The 21080-nt window shown below is 38.7% G+C and overlaps 1 protein-coding gene across 2 annotated transcripts in view; it reads right to left on the minus strand.

Moving 5' to 3' along the window:
• The window catches only part of ATP8A2 (ATPase phospholipid transporting 8A2), a 693068-nt gene that overhangs the window by 190686 nt on the left and 481302 nt on the right, over positions 1–21080 (minus strand). For both annotated transcript variants that reach the window (XM_030813212.1, XM_030813213.1), the window contains exon 28: positions 8746–8820. In XM_030813212.1, the coding sequence (XP_030669072.1) occupies positions 8746–8820 (75 nt within the window). The remainder of the gene's footprint in view (positions 1–8745; positions 8821–21080) is intronic.

Below are 21080 nucleotides of genomic sequence, written 5' to 3' on the forward strand. Positions count from 1 at the left end.
ATCTGATTAGCCAAGATTTCTTGTTAAATTAGCAACTACCTTCCTTTATAAAATGAGGACTGATGTGGAATCATGCCACAGTTAGCTGTGTGACGTGTTGCTTTGTTTTCTGTTCGCGCTAGCTGAGGTAAAATTTACAACTTTCCATCCTGACGTTATACTCAAATTTCAGGAAGCATAATGTACTTCATCCATTTATTCATTCAACAGACATTTACTATAAATGAATTATGGGCTAGATACTGTGATAAGCACCAGCCATGGAGAGATTTACAAACAGAAGAAAGAAGGAAAGGAATTAGGACCTCCAGGAAAGCCATCTACTGCACAAGTGGGGGTGGGGGAGTGGGGCAACAGGCATAGAGATAAATATACAAAACGCAGAGCTCTGCAAAACTATTAATACCTGTTGGGGGAGGACACAGAAAGAGAAGGGAGAGTCACTAAAGGATTCTTGCACCAAAGAATATCTGACCTGCAAGGTATTGGACCAACATGATTTGGCAAGATGACAGGGATGTGGGTGAGGAAGGAGTCCCATGAGAGATGCACCCCTTATAAAGCTCTGAGACATCAGCATGCCTGTTTGGAGGTGTTGAACAACGTTTACAGGAGGCCACTGTTTGGACTGAGCTCCTGCACTGGCCCCAGCAGACCTGACCAAACCAAAATGGAGTTACTTGTGCTAAGAGCTGTGTCATCAAACTAAACTTTGAAACAGGCCAATTTTCCAAAAACAAACAAACAAACAAACAAGCAAACAAAAAACAGGAGATTCACAGCAACCGGTTTACCTGGGCACCAGAAAGGGCCCAGTTTACCTGAGGCAGCATGATACGGAAGCCCCCTGTTTGAACTCTGTAAAGAAAGTCACTTTGAAACAACCAATCACTTTTTGTTCTGCTTCTGGTTCCTTAGCCCCTTTCTGCCTATAAAGCTGGCCTCCTCTGCTCAGCTCATCAGAGCACTCATTCTGTTTCATGGAATGAGATGTTACCCAATTCCAGAATGGCTAATAAAAGCCAATTCGATCTTTAAATTGTTGTAATTTTGTCTTTGGATGAGGAACCTTCTAAGATACACAGGATGGTCACTGGCTGAGGGTGCAGTGTAAGGCAAGGATAGGAAGGAGACCAGACCAAACAATCTCCAGTGACAATGAGTTCTTGGGCAGATGGTGCCTTGCAAGACTTTTGACTTTCACCTGTACTCACATTTGTGTTTTAGAAAGATCAAGCAGGAGCTGAAGAAGGTGCTTGGAAGAAACATGTCATTTTAACTCAGGATGTGTTGTCCCTGAGGGTCCTTCTCCTGCTTGGTTCTGGGAATGGTTCACAGAGCCTGGGTCACTTGCTGCTTAGCGTCCCTCAAATTCCCACCCATAAACCCAGCAAGCTCTCAGGCCTATGGGAATTGGACGTGTGTCTGGAAGATAATTCTGAACTCACACTAGCTATTTGGAGATGGAGTATATGGCCAGAGAAAGCTGTTCCCAAGTCCACTGGGAGCAGGCAATCAGATGTGTGGTGAATAGAGTCAGTAAAACTCTCACACTCTTCCTTCAGTCCACGGCAGAATGGAAAGCAGCCCTGGGATTTCAATGTGCTACAAAGACTTCAAGGACAAATCCACACGAGACTTGTTGCACTCACTTTCCTCACAACAACAAAAATTGTCTGTTTTATAGCTGGACAGAGCTTCTACCAGAAGCCAGGAGCCATGCACACTTCCTTAGTACATACCCTCACCTCCATTGCCCTGCATCCATGTGTACATATGATGTCATGCCTACTGTTTATGTGGCAGTCTTTTTCTTTTTTTAAACTTGAGCTTCTCCTTCTACCCATCTTCAAATTCTCCCCTGCCCTTCATCACCAAGCTATAATGAAGCCCAGCATGCCTACATATTTTCCACTCTGCCTATAGCATACTACACACACACACACACACACACACACACACACACACACACGTTAGGGATCATAATTTGTTTCATAAAACGTTGACACTGGCCAGTCATGGTGGCTCCTGCCTGCAATCCTAGCACTTTGGGAGGCCAAGACAGGAGTTCGAGACCAGCTTGTGCAACACACCAAGACCCTGTCTCAATTTCACAGAACACACCAAGACAGTGTGTGCCTGTAGTCCCAGCTACTTGGGAAGTTGAGGCGAAAGGGCTGCTCCAGCCCAGGAGGTTGAGGCTGCAGTGAGCTATGATTCTACCATTGCATTCCAGCCTGGGCCACAGAATGAGACCCCGTCTCCTGCCAACCAAAAAAGTAGACATTATACATTATACACATTTTTCTTCATCATGCTTTTCTTGCTAAACAATACATTACAGAAAGCCCCCCAAGTCCCTTGGGTTTGATGCTAATGCAGTCTTTTAATGGTCACATAATAATTCATAGTATGGATGTGCCATTTTTTTTAGCCATTCACCCACTGACAGACATTCATTTTCTTTCCAGTTCTTTGTTACCACAAACATTATGTAATACATATCTATATTATATTATAACATACAGGCTTTTTCTTTTATCTCTATGGGAAGAAGGCCCAGCCGGAGAGTTAAAAGGATACACGCATTTTTAATTTTACTAGATTCTGCCTTTCAAAGGATTTTGAAAGCATTTTCCTCTCCCATTGCAAAAGACAATCAGATATTTCGCTATTTCCCTATCAGCAATGGTTGTTACATTGATCTTTTCATGTTCTCCAGTCTTAAAAATTAAAGATGTTACTTCTTACTTTAAAAAGCTGCATTTCCCCAACTACCAGTGAGTTGGGGCATGTTTTCATACATTTGTTGGTTATCTGGATTTGCAGTTCTGTGAAATGTCTACTCATGTCTTTTGTCTACTTCTTACTTTAAAAAGCTGCATTTCCCCAACTACCAGTGAGTTGGAGCATGTTTTCATACATTTGCTGGCTATCTGCATTTGCAGTTCTGTGAAATGTCTACTCACGTCTTTTGTCTACTTTCTATCCATGGCTTATCCTCTTTTTAAAGAGTTCTTTGAGTAGAACAGATATCAACTCTGTCTTTATATTATGAAATTTCATGCAAATGCACTCTTTGTCTATTGGTTTTTTAAATGGGTTCTTTTGCCATATAAAAGCTTTTAATATTTAAATGGTCAAGAAATGCTTCTGCATGTCCAATTGTGGCTACAGAAGTTACTCTTCCATGAAAAGTACATGTTTCCAGGAGTGTCTTGTAGGATTTTACTATTTTATTTTCCACATTTAAGTCTTTAATATATCTGGAATTAATTTTTCTATATAGGAGTCCATTTTTTTCCAGATAAAGAGCCAGTTGTGACAATATAATTAATGAGGCCAAACTTTCCCCACTACATTGAAAGATCACCTTTAGGGCTAATCAAATTCTCATGTATTACACATCTAGACTCTAGAACGGGAATGTAGTTCTAGAATCTCCAACTTATTTGTGAATAACAGTGATTTGGCTATGGTGGCTTCATAGTATAGTCTGATATTTAGTAAAAATAAGTCTACTTTTATGATTTTTTTGAGCATGCTTTACATATTTATTCTCAGATACATGTAAATTCTATTTATATTTTAATATAACTTTATGCAACTTCCCCTTTCCTCCCAAAACATTCACCTATTGGGATTGAGTCTATGTGGAATCATATATATTTATATTAATTTTAGAAGAGTTGAATCTTTTATGATACTAAGTCTTCCCATACAAGAAAATAGTATGCTTTTCCATTTGTTCAATAAGACTTTTAAAAACGTAGGTACTGTAAACATTTTTCCTATGCAATGTATAATTTTAATTGCTTTTTTGAAAGAATTCTTACTTCCTTTGCATTTCTAGTGTCCATTGCTAGAGCAAAAAAAAAAAAAAGCTACTTATTGCTAGGCTAGAAAAAGGCTATTGATTTTTAAAATATATTTATCATTTATCCGGTCACTTTATCAAATTATCTTATAATTCGAGTATTTCTCTACTGGTATTTTTTGTTTTCTAGATAAACAATCATATATGGACATATTTACATTACCATATTTCTGTGAGCATATGTGTATAAGTACAGAAATTGTTCATTGTTTTCCCAATATTTGTAATCTTCTTTGCAGTTGCTGAAAATACGAAAACAATGAATTATACAGTGATGGCAGGCATCTTGATTAATTTCTTATTTTAAATGAAACCATTTCAGAATTTTACCATTTTGGGCAGCATGCTACTGGTTTTTGTAAATGGTCTGAATTCTGGTTAAATGGCTTTTTTCTATTCCTATTTTATTTAGAGTTCTTATTTTGGGAATGGCAGCTGAATTGCTTCAAACATTTTTGTAGCATCTGCTGATGGGATCATGTTTTTCTTATTTTATTGATATAGTGATATTTAGAAAGATGTTTAATTTCAAGCCTCCTGTATTCCTAAAATAAATCTCTTTGTTACGAAATTTTTCTTTTAATATATTATTGAACTCCATTTGCCAATATTGTATGTAGAATTTTTGTATTTATGTTTATAAGTGAGACTGGCCTACAGTTTTCTTCCTCAAATGATGCTGGCTTAACAACAGGACTCATTTTCTGCAAGAGGTTAAATAATACTAGAGTGTTCTCTGCATTATAAAAGACATAAAATTTAGCTGAAATTCATTTGATCCTAGTAGCATTGGTCCTTCGTGGTATTTTTAGTCTCATTCTACCCACAAAACAAAATGAGCTGGGTACAGTGGCTCACGCCTGTAATCCCAGCACTCTGGGAGGCCAAGGCGGGCAGATCACCTGAGGTCAGGAGTTCAAGACCAGCCTGGCCATGGTGAAACCCGGTCTCTATTAAAAATACAAAAAATTAGCCAGGCGTGGTGGTGCACGCCTGTAATCCTGGCTACTCGGGAGGCTGAGGCAGGAGAATCACTTGAACCCAGGAGGCGGAGGTTGCAGTGAGCCAAGATTGTGCCACTGCACTCCAGCCTGGGCAACAAGAGTGAAACTCCATCTCAAAAAAAAAGGAAAAAAGAAAAAACAAGAAATTTGACTATGGATATAATGAAAATCTTCTGGGACAGCATTCATTCATTACTTAGGAAGAAGCCGGTTTGTTGTTGTTATTGTTGTTTTTGAGACAGAGTCTTGCTCTGTTGGCCAGGCTAGAGTGCAGTGGTGTGATCTCAGCTCACTGCAACTTCCGCCTCCCTGGTTCAAGCAATTGTCCTGTCTCAGCCTCCCAAGTAGCTGGGATTACAGGTGCACACTGTCACGCCCAGCTAATGTTTGTACTTTTAGTAGGGATGAGGTTTCACCATGTTGGCCAGGCTGGTCTTGAACTCTTGACCTCAGGTGATCCACCTGCTTTGGCCTCCCAAAGTGCTGGGATTATAGGTGTGAGCCAATGCACCTGGCCTCAAGTCTGTTTTAATGCTATTAATTTGTTATGAAAATTAGTTTGAGAGGCCAAATGTGGTGGCTCATGCTTGTAATCCCAGCACTTTGGGAGGCCGAGGCAGGTGGAACACAAGGTCGGGAGATTGAGACCATCCTGGCTAACACAGTGAAACCTCATCTCTACTAAAAATACAAAAAATTAGCCGGGCACGGTGGCGGGCGTCTGTAGTCCCAGCTACTTGGGAGGCTGGGGCAGGAGAATGGCATGAACCTGGGAGGTGGAGCTTGCAGTGAGCTGAGATTGCGCCACTGCACTCCAGCCTGGGTGACAGAGCGAGACTCCGTCTCAAAAAAAAAAAGAGAAAATCAGTTTGAGAAACAATGACTTGCTACTTTAGCTGACTTGCAGAATCAAACAAAGAGTCCATTTAGAAGAAAAAGCAGGAGAGAAATACTGCATGAAGAAAATGATGGGAGAACCCAGCCCAGAGGAGGAGGGTCACTAGCAAATGCCTTCCACATCACAAATGTTCTCTTGCAGGCAGTCTCTAGAATGATCCTGGACTGGAAAAACTGCTAAATAGGGCATTTTTGGAGCAAGAATGGCAAAACTGGAATACGGATTAAGATGAATTAGATAATAGTATTAAATCCATGTTAAATGTTTCAGATTTGATCATTATACTTTGGTTGTATAAGAGGAAGCTCTTGCTACTGTTGACTAAAGTGTTAAGCAGGAAAGGGACATGATGTTTGTAATACTCCACTGGGTCAGAAATAAACGCATTCACTAGTGTGTGCATGAGTGTAGGCATGTGTGCATGTGTACAAGTATGGAGAAAGATAACGCAACTGGGGGAAATGCAAATTACTGTTCAATCTGGGTGAAGGGTAAATAGCAGTTCTTTGTATCTTTTTTGTAACTTTTCTCTAAATTTCTATTTATTTTATACAAATGTCACCAAAACAATTTTCATGGGGGGAAATCTCCATGTTCCCAAAAGGTTTGGCCCCTCCAGTATGAGCAAGTCCAGAGTCCAGTGGCGACTTTGAGTTCACTTGGCAGATCCTTGACCATTCCATCCCAACTGCCAGCACTCACTGGCAGCCCACTTCAATGCCTGCACTGTGGACTCTGCGGTAACCTAGGCCCTTTCACCTTGAAATACACTTTTCTATCACAGTGTACTCTCCCTATAGTTTAGGGGACAGAAAAACTGCATAAAATATAATCCCAACCCTAGGGTTGTGCATAACAATAACTAGAAAAGTTTGCGGCTCATGACTGTAATCCTGCCACTTTGGGAGGCCGAGGTGGGAGGATTGCTTGAGCCCAGGAGTTTGAGACCAATCTGGGCAACATCGTGAGACCTCGTTTCCACAAAATTTTTTTTTAAATTAGCTGGCTGTGGTGGCACTTGCCCGTGGTCCCAGCTACTAAGGAGACTGAGGTGGGAGGATTGCTTGAGCCAGGGAGGTCAAGGATACAGTGAGTAGTGATGGCGCCACTGCACTCCAGCCTAGGTGACAGAACAAGATCCAGTCTCACAAAAAAAAAAAAAAAAAAAAAGGCAAAAACTGCAATATGTCTGAGATACTCTCTGTTAATCTGGGGTGGGGCCCACGAATCTGCATTTTTCAAATAAACCCTAGTTATTCTCCTGCAAATGGTCTGTGGGCTTTATTTTGACCAACACTGCCCTCTAGCCTGTCAGCATCTTATGTGTAGTAGGCACTCAATAAAATCTGTTGGATTCACTTGAATTGGCCAAGACTGCATGGAGCTAGGAAAAGAATCCAGCCCTCGTGCCCTGAGCATAAAAATCAGGCTAAAATCCACTCATGCTATAAGCAGGTGATATCTATATATCTATATATCTATATCTATACCTGTCCTTGGCTCTGCCACAAAATCTCTCCTAGGTCTCAGTATTTTGTTTCTAAAATAGGGATGTGGCATGTGTTTGTGTGAAGTGTCAACTCCATTGATACCTGACCCTTTCAAGCACTGAATAATCATGGAGCATTCTGCGTATTTTCCCCAAATGGTTGCATAGCTTTAACCTATTCAAAATAGTTTCAGGAGGTACAGAGTTAGCAATCTGTGATCTCCCCTTAGTACACAAAGGGGAGGCCCTGGAGCCCCCATCCATGGGTAGGTAGTCAGAGTAGCTTTTTTTAGCACAGAAGAGGAATGGACATCAATTCTGTCCTGTTCTTACCACTCCTAATCTTTGTCTTTTAGGGCATCAGTATCAGCAAGAAATGTGCTAGTGTACTTTGCAGCAAGTTAACACAGTTACTGACTCACCAACACAATTTCAACTCAAGATCTGGACCCAGTCCTCCTTGGAGGTGTCTGAATCCACACATTTGAGCCTCTTAACCTGCAAGCTACACAGGGCCAGGGCAAACTACTGCATGCAGCATTTTACATCAGCACCCAGCACTGAGGTTATTCAATAAAGGGGGGTGAAAGCATGGAAGACTTAAATATGTAGCCACCAACGGATTTATAGCACCATAGGTTTTATTATTGTATGTCTGGTAACTTCCATCTACATTTATTTATGATGGCTGCTTCAGAATGTAAATTCCCACGGAGCAGAGTTAGGATTGAAGGCAAGTGAGAGAACAACTAAAACAATGGGCCATTCTAGGGTCTCTAGAGTGCTCAGCTACAAGCCCCTTAGTTCTTCCTGCCAGTGAAACAAAAAGCAAGAAAGCTAAGCAGCTACTGAGCCATTTTAGCTACAGTTTATATTTATTTCTAGCTTCTGAATTCATCATAGTTATAAAAAGTAATAAAAAAGGAACTTGAAAATCATAAAAAATACCAGATGAGCTGATTACCATCCTCCACAGTAGCTGGAAGTCAGAATTCATTATTTTAGCTCTAACTGCAGGAGAAAGTGTTCTTCCACAAGGTCAGATACCCTTTCAGGAAGGACAGAACGGACACCAGATCACGCACTGTATATTTGTATCTATGTTTAAGAATTCAGAACAAAAATAATGAAGTGGAATGAGTTTAGATGTAGTTCAGAAATTTGTACTTGAGCTAAAAACACGAAAGTGTTGCACAGGCATTTAGTAAGGGGGTAACAAGGGTCTATTATCAAGATATATGGGTTAATAATTTCATGGGGTTATTCAAGAATGATCTGCTATGATTGAAACCATGTGTGGAGAGTTTGGGCTTCTGCAGGATGTTTCACAGCAACAAAGGGCCCAAAGATGTATTTGTGCTGCCTGCTAAGTATACAGATGATTGACTTAGATACACTTCCCAGACATAAACAGTGAAGGAATGTCACTGAAGTTCTAAGTTCTGCATGCTATCAGATAGAGATGAAGAATGCTTACCACATTGTACAGGCCGATGCACCAACGTTCAAATAAAATCTGCCCAGAAAATCCATTAACAAAGGCGAACCAAAGCTGAAAGAGAAGAAAGTTCATGAAGTTTTATATCAATATTGACCTAAATGTTTCCATTCACTGAAGAAGTAGCGGGAATGTGGACCACCAGCTGGACACAGCTGCTAAGGAATCATGAGCCACAGGACTGCAGCAGTTGTTCCTTTATAAAACATAGATTCCCAATATCACAGAAATCCATATTGTAAGGAAAATTTATATTTAAGGCATACATCTACTTTCAGAGATAATATGCACATGTTCATAGAAAAAGAGATTTAATTTGTATTTAATAGGTTTGGTATCAAAACTTTCTCATTGACTGGAGGAGTCTCAGCTTCACATTCTTGTTTTTCTCTAAAGTTGATCTGAGAAATATGACGTGTCTTTGCTGGACTTTCAAATAGATATAAATCATAAATTAAAAACAACAACAAAAAGTCCCCTGTTCTGTGTGTTCTGAGTTCATAAATTATTGACCCTCCTTAATCAGATGTCTACCACCTTGACCAAGGTCAAAACACAATCATATAAAAGAAATATGCTCAAATCATTTTTTGAAGTAATGAGAGATGTATAAATAAATAGATAAAATGTGGACTGTTATTCATGCCTTCAAGTAGTCTATGATTCTAACTGGTTAGGCAAGACTGATATAAAAACAACTACAGAGCCAAGTGCCAGGATATAATTAGTGTGCACGACAAGGGATAAAACACTGTCAGAGGCCGGGCACAGTGGCTCATGCCTGTAATCCCAGCACTCCGGGAAGCCGAGGTTGGCGGATCACCTGAGCACAGGAGTTCGAGACCAGCCTGGCCAACATGGTGAAACCCCATTTCTACTGAAAATACAAAAATTAGCGGGGTGTGTGGTGGCACGTGCCTGTAATCCCAGCTACTCGGGGGGGCTGAGGCAGGAGAATCGCTTGAACCCGGGAGGTGGAGGTTGCAGTGAGCCAAGATCGCACCACTGTACTCCAGCATGGGTGACAAGAGCAAGATTTCATCTCAAAAACATAAAAACCAAAAAAAAAAAAAAAACAACAACAACCAAAAAACACTGTCAGAGAAAGAAAGATCACCCAGATGTAATCTGAATACACAGAGGCAGCAGGACTGGGGTGGAAGAGGGCCGAGTCACCGGGAGGACAGAAACCTGACTTAGAAGGAAGCAAACATGAAAATATGGAATTCAAAAAGTTGCTGCTGAATATTCATCTACACTTATATGAGATGTGATTCCAATGATTGAGGGCAGACTTTAGAGTGTCCCATACAAATCACAGAATCAAGGTTAGCTATGTCACATCATACAGACAGAGACCGCTGCTGTGGTGGAACCTAACTGGCAACACAGAACAGACACCACGACAACCAGAGTTGAGGTCAGCTCTGGTACTGAAATTTTACTGAGGCATATTTTTCAAAATCAGTTTCTTGACTCCATCAGACTACGTTTCTTGAAGCAGGAATTGTTCCCCATGTTGCTCTGTGCACTACTATATCCAGTATGATACTTGGTACAAACAGGGACTCACCAAGTCCCCGTGAGATCAAATTAAATGCCAATTCAAGTGCTAGATGAAGTTTTCCTTAAATACAGCTTTCACCTTTTCATTACCCTGTTCAAAAAACTACTAGGGCTCCCTCCTAAATCCAAGATAAACTTGCTGACTTTCAAAAATCCTTCCACACTTCTATTCACTCTTAATTTCTTTTCCTTTAAAACTTTTTATTTTATTGTAAATTGACCCTTTATAACTGTATGTATTTATGGGGTATAAAGTGATATTAAAGTTTCCAAATTCAGTGTAGACTAATCAAGTCATGCTAACTAACATATCGATCACCTCAAATACTTATTTTGAGGGGGTGAGAATACTTGAAATTTACTCTTAGCAACTTCAAAATGTACAATGCACTATTACATTCACCACACTGCACAACAGATCTCAAAAAACCCCATACAACTTATTCCTCCTGTCTGAGACCTTGTACCCTTTGACCATCACCCCAATTCCTTCTATCCTCTGTCATCACCATTCTATGTAGGATCTGGTGCTCTCTCTCCTAGTCACTCAATTTCAACTACCCTTCCAAGAGGTCTGGCTATTCTCAGTGAAGAAATATTGGTGAAGAACTAAGAACCAGAGATTCATGCTGTGTTCTGTGCTTGGAAAATTCCTACAACATTTATTCAAATATTAGCCAGCCCTAAAACCACAATTTCAACCCCACTCTCTCCCTACCACTGGAGGTCTTGGCAATCAATACTTCAACCACACTTTTAGTGCAATGAGAGCCTAGATCCACATCGATTCAAACACATTAGTAAACTGTTTCAAGGGTTTTAAGTTAATTTTCCCACGGCTGTGCTATAATTCTGAGTTCTCGTATTCAAACAATTGACCAAAAAGATATCTAGTGAGTATTTTATTTTATTGCAAAATACAGTTAATGTGTTGTCTTGTTATCAACTAAAAATAGCAAAAATAAATAAAGATGGAATAGAGCCTGGGCATAGTGACTTATGCCTGTCATCCCAGCACTTTGGGCGGCCAAGCGGGGAGAATTGCTTGAGCCCAGGAGTGCATTACCAGCCTGGGCAACATAGTGAGACCCTATCTCTACAAAAAATAAAAAGTTAGCTGGGTGTGGTGATGCACGCCTCTGTAGTCCCAGCTACTCGGGAGGCTAAGGCAGGAGGATCTCTTGAGCCTAAAAGGTGGGCAGCTGCAGTGAGCTCTGATTGTGCCACTGCACTCCAACCTGGGCTCTGGAGTGAGACCCTGTCTCAAAATAAATAAATAAATAAATAAATAGCAAACACATGCACAATGAAACTATGAGTAGCTTTAATTAAAACTACAAATGATATACAATAGATGCAAACAAATATGATCAGATTAGACCAAATCAAGGGAGAATGCCCACAGCAGACAGAATCTACAGATTAAACCAAGTAAAAAAAGTTTTCAAAGAAATAGGTGAAACAACGCAAGAAATAGCCAAACCAACTCTAATTTAGAGGATAAAATAGATAAAATATAGAGGTCAGGGCAAACAGTGGCAGAGGTTGAATCCTGGATGGATTCAACACAGCAGGCAAATTAAAGCTAAAGGGCAATATGCTCTTTCCCTCCTTTTTTTCAGGAATCAAGCAGAGAGGACAGCAGGGCACCATAGAAAATATAAATGACAATCAACTTGGCAGACACTGATCAAGTTTCAAGGTGAACTGAAAAGAAAAAACATGCAGAATCTTCCAAGAGAAACCTATAACACATGGAAATTTTCTGTAGGGCATACAGGCCTCCTCTCCCAAGGGAAAGAAAAAACAGCAAGGGAGGTGCTTATGATTGCAAAGTGATAGGAGACCAGAGCAGGAAGTGCTCCAAGACAACTTGGAATCCCCTTTCCCCCCAGACATCTTCCAAAAATATTATAGAAAAGAGGCTATGACAAACACATATGAAATAATCTTTCCAGGAGAACAAGGCCACACAGCAGAAGAAAATCTCAAACATTCTTGGTGAGACTAAGAGAGCTAATGAAAAAGTGAATTTTCTTTGCAATGAAAGTTACAATAAGATGTCTAACATAGCAAAGAAAGAGACAAATAGGAAGAGGTCAATGTTACAGACTGAAGCTACCCTAAAGAGAAATGAAAGCCAGAATTGACACTGCTAGCAGGGCACAGTGACTCACATCTGTAATCCCAGCACTTTGGGAGGCCAAGGAGGGTGGATCACCTAAGGTCAGGAGTTTGAGACCAGCCTGGTCCAACATGGTGAAATCCCATCTCTACTAAAAATACAAACATTAGCCAGGCGTGGTGGTGCACACTTGTAATCCCAGCTCCTCAAAAGGCTGAGGCAGGAGAATCACTTGAACCTGGGAGGGGGAGGTTGCAGAGAGCCGAGATTGTGCCACTGCACCCCAGCCTGGATGACAGAGTGAGACTCTGACTCAAAAAAAAGAATTGACACTGCTGAAACCACATGTAGAGATAGGTAGTAAAGCTTGAGAAAACAATTCTCAGCAAAGGTCAGAAGACTTTAAAGATAAGCAAAAAATTCTGAAAAAGATGTACTTAAAAAAAAGAGGAAAATAGAAGTTAAAAAAATGTTCAAAGATGTAACAGAAGAAAATTTTCTGAAATACTCTAATCAGCCAGTAGAGAGGGGATCCTTCATCCTAGGAAACAAAAAAAGCAACAGACACAGAAAGATCAATACCCACACATGTCCTGCTATACAAATTAATGAGTTTTAAGATTTTATAGGACCAATTCTTCAGTATATTCAGACAGAAAAAGTAACAAAGAGAAAAAAATCAAGGAGTCTTCCTACTTCTCTGTAGCAGTACACAATACCAAAAGAGAGTAAAAGATGTTTACAAGTCCTTAGGGAAATGAAGTGTCATAGGAAATTTAGTAAAAGATAGAAACCAAGGAAACATCAAAAGCTGAAAACTAACATAAAATGTGATGACAGAAGTAATATTAAACATGTGTGTTATATTAACAATAAAAAATAAAAGCTCAGGTGGGTAAAAAAATAAAATCCAAAATATATGCTACATATAAGAGAAACATGTCAAATGAACATGAAAAAGACACTCTATTCAAAAAAGATCAATTTCTTAGCTTGGATTTACAAAGCCCAACACACAATAAAATTTAAGATGGATAAAAAAATAAAATCCAAAATATATGCTACATATAAGAGAAACATGCCAAATGAACGTGAAAAAGACACTCTATTCAAAAAAGATCAAATTTTTAGCTTGGATTTACAAAGCCCAACACAATCAGGCCCCCACCTATCTTTCTGACAACACTGCATCTCCTCCAGTCAGCTACAATGGCCTTCAGTTGGTTCCTTGCAAGCACCAAGTACAGACCCAGTTTTATTATTTTGCACCTAAATATCAGCAATTATGTCAACAGCATTTGTTTAATAAGTCATCTTTATCCCACTTGTTTGAAATGTCCCTTATCACATGATAAATTACCATAGTATTTGGAAAAGAATATGTGGTATTCCAGTCTCTATATACTCAAATGAATTTCAGATGCCTTGAATATTTAAGCACAAAAAACAAAACTCTGAAAGCATTGGAAGAAAACATGAAAACCATTATTTTGCTGTATATGAAAAATGACTCCTGTAAGACATTAAACTTAGAAATGAGGGACAAATTTGAAACTAATTAATTCTATAAATAAAAATACTAACAAAGTTGAAAGAAAACTGATATTAAATAGTACACACATATTTGGAATATCTATGAAAACAAAGGCCCAATTTCTTCAATATATAAAGAGTTCTTACAAATCAGAAAGAAAACACCCTACAGGCTGCTAGAAAAATGGGCAAAGAGCATACGGAGTGTGATCACCGGGGGAAAAAAAGGCTTAGAAACACAGGAAATCTCATTTTTATTAAACATGTACACAAATGGATATAACTTTTTTTCTTATCAGATGGGTAAAAATATAAAAGTTTGGTAAACTGGGGAAACAACACTGTAATACCCAGCTGGTGAGATAGCATTGTCTATAAATATGTTTAATTTAGTTTTCGTTTGAACAAGTGATTCTACTTGTAAGGATATACTCTAAATTATACCTTATAGCTGTAATCACGTAATATTCAACACAAAAATATAATGGTATGGCATTATTTGGAAAACAATGCCACACCCTTATATATGGAAAATAAAGAATTAGAGCCTGCATGTATATTGATAGCTGGTTAAAGAAATTATGGCTCATCCTGTAATGAACTCTATGTAATTTTAAAAAGATTTAATTTTAAATATAAGTCCCCATGCACTGCAATACAAGAATCTCACCGATCCATTAAAAATGAAAAAATAAGGGTAGTATTGAATGGCCATGACTGTGCAGAACAGATGCACATACTCATATATGCATGGCAGCTTTCTGGGAAACATAAGAGATCATTAATATTCATCATCTTTAGGTGGTAGAAGTGTTCTCTGGGGGAAAGAGGGAGACTTGCTTAACACATTCATGTTTTATTTATATAGCTGTTTCTAGCAGTAATTCTCAGCTCGGGGTGATTCTGCCTCTGAGGAGACATTTGACTGTATCTGGAAATTTTTTTTATTGTCACACCTTGGGGGAGGAGCCTACTGGCATTGAGTGGACCAAAGATGCTGGCTGCTAAACATCCTACAAGGCCCAGAAGAGCTCTCTACAGCAAAAAATTATATAGTCCAAAATGTCAATAATGCCACTGTTGAGAAACCCTAAAGAAATAAGTTTATTTGGTCAACCTGATACAAAACTTAGAAATGTTGTTTCTAACAGATGTTTGTTACCAACAAAATAATAACATGTGGCTGGTTGCATGAAGCCATGATTCTGCTTGTATGTATGGGGGCTTGGGTTTAGAAAGCTTCACTCTAATGAGTATTCATTCTGGATATGAATCTGTTACCTTCACAAATTTGGATCCTGAAAACAAACACATAACTTTGTAAATTATTAATGAGAAATTATTTCAAAGACTGAGTGAATTCGGTATAATCAAGACACCCAAGCTGTTGGAAACATATGAGGGGGTAAAAATCTTAAGAAATCTAGCATCTCCTTCCCTGAACTGACCATGTTGACATTAACATTGTTCCAAGCAATACCGAGTCATGTAAAAAGTTTCATTCTTCATTTCCTTTAACATTGTTGATTAGCTGAATTTTGGGGTATTTCCTCTAAGCAGCCAGTGTTCTGATTCTGTCCAGGTTGGCACTGGATTGGCCACATGTTTCTTCAAAGACTTTTGATATGTTTGTACTAATTTTTATCAGTTGCAGGTGCTGCAGCTTTTTGAGAAGCATAAACAAGCTCATTCTCAAAATTTTCAACTCAATTTCAATCTGCATTCAAATAATCCATCATTAGATGATTGGACCTGTTTATTTCATCGAAACTATTTACTTGGTAGAGAAAAAAAACCCAATGCCAACATAAACAAAACAAACAGAAAAAAAAATCCACTTCTTCATTTTAAAATCTATGAGTTGGTTTTCTCTTACGTTGAAACGCTCAAACTTGATTTCATTTTGGCAAGATTTCCATAGGTGAAATGGGAAAAGTATGAGAACGCAGTGTATTTTTAAATATTTATACAAACGTACTTAGTTTTTATTTTATTTATTCATGAGACAGGTAAACGATGGCTCTCTGACACATTATAAAATCAGACTTTCACACTAGTAAGTCATATACAAATGTTAATTCATACACAAAAAAGACAGCACCACCCAATTCCTAAACATAAATGTCATTTTTGGTGGGCCACAAGTTCCCAGCTGTGTACACCAAACGCAGCGCCCTCAATACAAACAGACAGTCCGTCCCCCATCTGACATGCAGTTACTTGGATGGTGGCTTGCTTATAGCCACTAAATTTTACTCTTGGATTAACGGGAAAAAAGATTCCTCTGCCTTTAGTTTCTTGTTAACTAGGAATGCTGTTAAATGAATACAGTCAAAGCCCAGAGAGCCAGATCCCGGCAGGATGGCCTCAGACTTGGTGAGCTGGTAGGAAGACTTGCCAAGCACTGCTGGCTTGCCAAGCTCCTGGGGTTTTTGGTCCTCAAATGTAGTGTTGTTATGAGCAAACTGACCCAAACTTATTAAATGGCTTTTCCTTCTTGGAAAAAAGACCCTTCTTTGCTTTAACTGCTGCCTGACTGCCAAAAACGCAGTAACCGTCTTAGCTAATTGCACAGGCTCCTGTCTGGACGTCCCGCTGCCATCATCCAACCTTGGCGGGTTGTACCTGCCGCCACTCTCAGGCTCTCAGCTAACAGCCGACACTTAACAGACGACTACTTAATGCGGAAAAGGGATGACCCGTTCCTCTATTTACTCTGCTCTTTCAGGATCCCTGGTAGAGGACTGAAGTGAAAAAGTACCCTATGGAGAATAATGAGGTAAATTAACACATGATTTCTCACTGAAGTAGCAATAAGATCACGATCTACTAATTTGCATATCAGGTCTAGGCTGATAAACTGGCACCAAAGATATCTGTTTAAATGTCAAAATGCTTCAGTTTTTTTTTTGAAATTTGATCTGGCCATATGTAGTAAGATAAAATATAAACATATACTTTGTCTAGAAATTCTATTTCTGGAAATCCACTTCTCATAAATGAAAGCACCAGTATATAAAAACCCATCTTGTTTTGCAGTATTGTTGGTAGCAGAAAACAAAATAGAAAGCACAGACACACAAAAAAAAAACCCTAAAGTTCTTTAGTAGGGGGTGATTGTAGCAAATCTATGAACTAGAAACAACTATCTTTTAAAACGTTAAATTTATAAGTATGGAAATGAAGGAATGCCCAAGAAATAGCATGAGATTGACAAAGGAAAAGGCAAAATAAATAAGTGGGTAAATAGGTGGGAAATCAAGGGAAAAACATCAGAAACGCTATTATAGAGCAGAGGTTGTCAGGAATAATAATAACAGTAACAGTAGTAAGACACCCTAGAGTATCTTTTTCTGTTCAATAAATTATGGGATGGAGTGGCCAGAATTAAATGGAGACCAGAGAGGATATTGTGATAATGACAGGGCCTCGTCTATAAAATCTTTGGAGAATTTTCTGTTGCTGACTGAGTCTTGGGCAGATAAAATGCCAGCAGCAAACACCACATACTAATAACACTTCTACGGACTTTTCAAGGCAAACCAACAAAGTTACAAAATAATGCATAGGATCCATTTTTCTGTAAAACCACAACAAAAATGCCATATGTTTACATACATTTGTATGAGCACAAAGAAAAGTACGGAAAGTTGACCAAACTGTTTCTATTGATTCCTGAGCAGACATGGAGCCAGAAGAGGGGAACTTATTTTTTCCTTATACATTTTTATTATCAGTATAACAAATAAGCATTACTTCAACTTCAGAGAATTATGTAGGAGAAGAGAACTTGCTCATCTTTATCACCACACCACGCTCATTTTTCTCTTAGAATTTGTCACATTCTGTAATTCTTATTGTATTGTTATCTGACCACTCCATGTGCTCAGAGATTATATTGATTCCACTCAATATGGTACACCTAGGATCTAGCACACGGGTGGGCACACAGTAGGTGCTCAATAAATGGATATATGCAGAATATTGATACTTAATGTTAAAGAGGAAAGCTCATCTAAAAGAGCATTTTAAATAAGAAAACCACACACTGCAGAACTGTCGTTTCTGTTTTTGATGATGATACAGGCTAACGTGTATTTATTGCTTACTCTGTTCCAAGAACCTTGCAATACTCTAAATGAATTATCTAATTTAAATATCTTAACAATCCTAACAAAAGGTGTTATTCCATTTCACAAATGAGGAAATCGGGGCATGGAGAAGATTAAAGATATTATGGCTCATATCAAATAGGCGTTTAGTAGACTGCAGTGACTAGCAGTCAGTTCTACTTATTTAAAAGTAAGTAATTTTTAAAACATTTAAGTTAAGGCAATTCAGAATCAAATCAGTATTTATGGCTACTAACTTATTATATTACTGATACTTTAAGATTGTCACTTGAACAAAACACTTAACAACTATAAGCACATAAGCACACCAAAAAATTTATGAATTATCCAGATCTTTTTCCTTGAATGACAAGAGATCCTTTTAAGATTAGGGTATAAGCTGTTTGAAAAGCAAGCTTTAAAAATCTTCCCCATTTTGTACAACAAAATGCAACCACTCCAGTTTGAAATATTATTTGGCAATATTTTGAGTGAAAATATTGCAATCTTTTGCTAATATGGTTAAGACTGACCTAGCAGACAATCAGAAGTAATCTTCTCATCTTTCATTATCCAAATTCCTTGAATAGAAAATAACACAAATTAAATACTAATGGGAAATCTAGGTTATGTTTAAAAGGACTTGAGGCTGGGTACAGTGGCTCCCGCCTATAATCCCAGCACTTTGGGAGGCTGAAGCAGCAGGACTGCTTGAGCCCAGGAGTTTGAGATCAGCCTGGGCAACAGAGTGAGACCCCGTCTCTACAAAAATTTTTTCAAAAATTAGCTGGACATGGTGGCACATGCCTGTAGTCCCAGTTACCTAGGAGCCTGAGGTGGGAAGGTTGCTTGAGCCAGACAGGTTGAGGCTGCAGCGAGCCATGATCGTGCACAGACTCCATGACATCATAGCTCAAAAACAAAAAACAAAACAAGAAAAAGAAAAAAGAATAAAAGGACTTGAATTTTAATCTTGAGAGTATAAAATAGAAATTATTACATGGAAATAAGTGTAGCAGATGATGTACACACATACCTTTTTTACTTTAGTCTGGCATTTTCTTTTCCATTAAAATCCCAACTAATGCAAGAAAGTTGAATCTTAGAGCTCAAAGTCACAAAAGTTAGTAAAAAGAAGTCTGGTAAACGTTTAAAAATTTTCTTTAATTACTCATTTCTCAGCGTTATAAAATGTCTCTGCTTCTGCAAAACTACATGCTTACTCTATGGAACATCAGGTAAACACAAAATCGTGTTTTCCCCCATAAAAGACCGTAATACCGACCAGATGGGGTATGCACAATTAAATTGATTTTTAATAAGAAATTCTTGGCACAATAGAACATAATCGCTCCAAATTGTGTCAAGGACTTCGTAAATTTTTTTTATAGTTCAAGGCTTAGACTCTTCCGTCCAAATCCTGAGCTGGCTTGCTAGGGGACCGAATAGCTCTCGAGACCAGTAAGGAAATAATGAGCCTTTCATCTGGAGGTCACTGGTTAGGATCTGCTATCGTTCATTAATGACACAGCTGTTTTCCAACCTCCTGGTGTTAGAACAGTGGCAGGGGGTTTATTATGGAAGGGGTAGCAGAAATATGTATAAGATCACTTCATTTATAGACAGGATCTATGGCAAATATTTGAGAACATGTGTTTTATAACCAATAAAGTCACACTCTTAACTTACTGACAGTAAGATTTAGTGCCTGGCTGCACAGACTAGGATCATCAGAAGAGAAATCTAACGCTATCCCTCCATTCCCATCAGCCACAGTGAGCCTGTGGCCTGGGCAAGGTGTGAACTTGCTTTGTGTCTTATTTTCCGGTTCTGGAAAGTAGTGTGAAAGGTCTGTCTACTCTCCCAGAGGAGGGTTATAAGGAAAGAATCACATATATATATATTTTAAAAATTCAGTTACTGAACTGTTTACTAAGGTCCTGCTTCAAGTTTTGCTCTGTGCTATGGGTAGGAGTTGCAAAGGTGAGACACCATCTCTGTCCAACAATTCACTCTGTTTGCGGACAGGCATGGGATGTATCTGAGGTGCAGAAAAGTTCTTTGGGAACACAGGAGAGGGAGAAACAGGTTCTGTCTGGAGGAGTGAGCACAGCTTTTCAAAATGTGGGGGCCACTTGGGCTGGGTCTTGAAGTATCAGATTCCATTCACCAACTGGGTGCGGGGAGAAGGGGCAGTGAAAGTAGAGAGCACAACTTGTAGAAAAGCCTAGCAGGTGTGAACTGCCAGGTGGCTGGAACAAGGAAAATGAAGTGAGAGAAGAGGGCTGGATTCAGACCGTGAAGGACACTAGACAGGAATTCTCCAAATACATGAGCAGCTGTACACACATTCCCTAAGAGAAATCTAAAGATCCATGTATCTACAAATCTCAAAAACTATCTCAATATGTTTTATGTCCTTTTTGGTATGGTAAAATATACAGAACACATACAATTTACCATTTTAACCATTTTCAAGTGCGTAGTTCAGTGGTATTAAAAACATTTACCTTGATGTGTACCCATCACCATCATCCATCTCCAGGACTTTTTCATCACTCCAAACTGAAATTCTGTATTAATGGTATTAATTAAACCATTAAACTCTGTATTAATGGGTATTACACAACTCTCTTCTCCCCACAGTCCCTATTCTGCCTCTATGAAATTATACAATATTTGTCCTTGTCTGTGTAGCTTGTATCCCTTAACATAAAGTTTTATTCATCCATGTTGTAGCATGTATCAGGACTTCATTATTTTTAAAGCTAAATAGCATGCCATTGTATGTATATAGAACACTTTGTTTATTCATTCACCCATACATGGACATTTGGGTTGTTTCCACTTTTTGGCTACTGTGAATAATGCTGCTATGAACAGTGGTATAAAAACATGCGTTCACTCCTTGCTTTCGATTCTTTGGGATATATACACAGAAGTAGAATTGTTGGATCATATAGTAATTCTATGTTTAA

The sequence above is a fragment of the Nomascus leucogenys genome, chromosome 5, assembly GCF_006542625.1.
Source record: "Nomascus leucogenys isolate Asia chromosome 5, Asia_NLE_v1, whole genome shotgun sequence".
Taxonomy (NCBI): Eukaryota; Metazoa; Chordata; class Mammalia; order Primates; family Hylobatidae; genus Nomascus; species Nomascus leucogenys.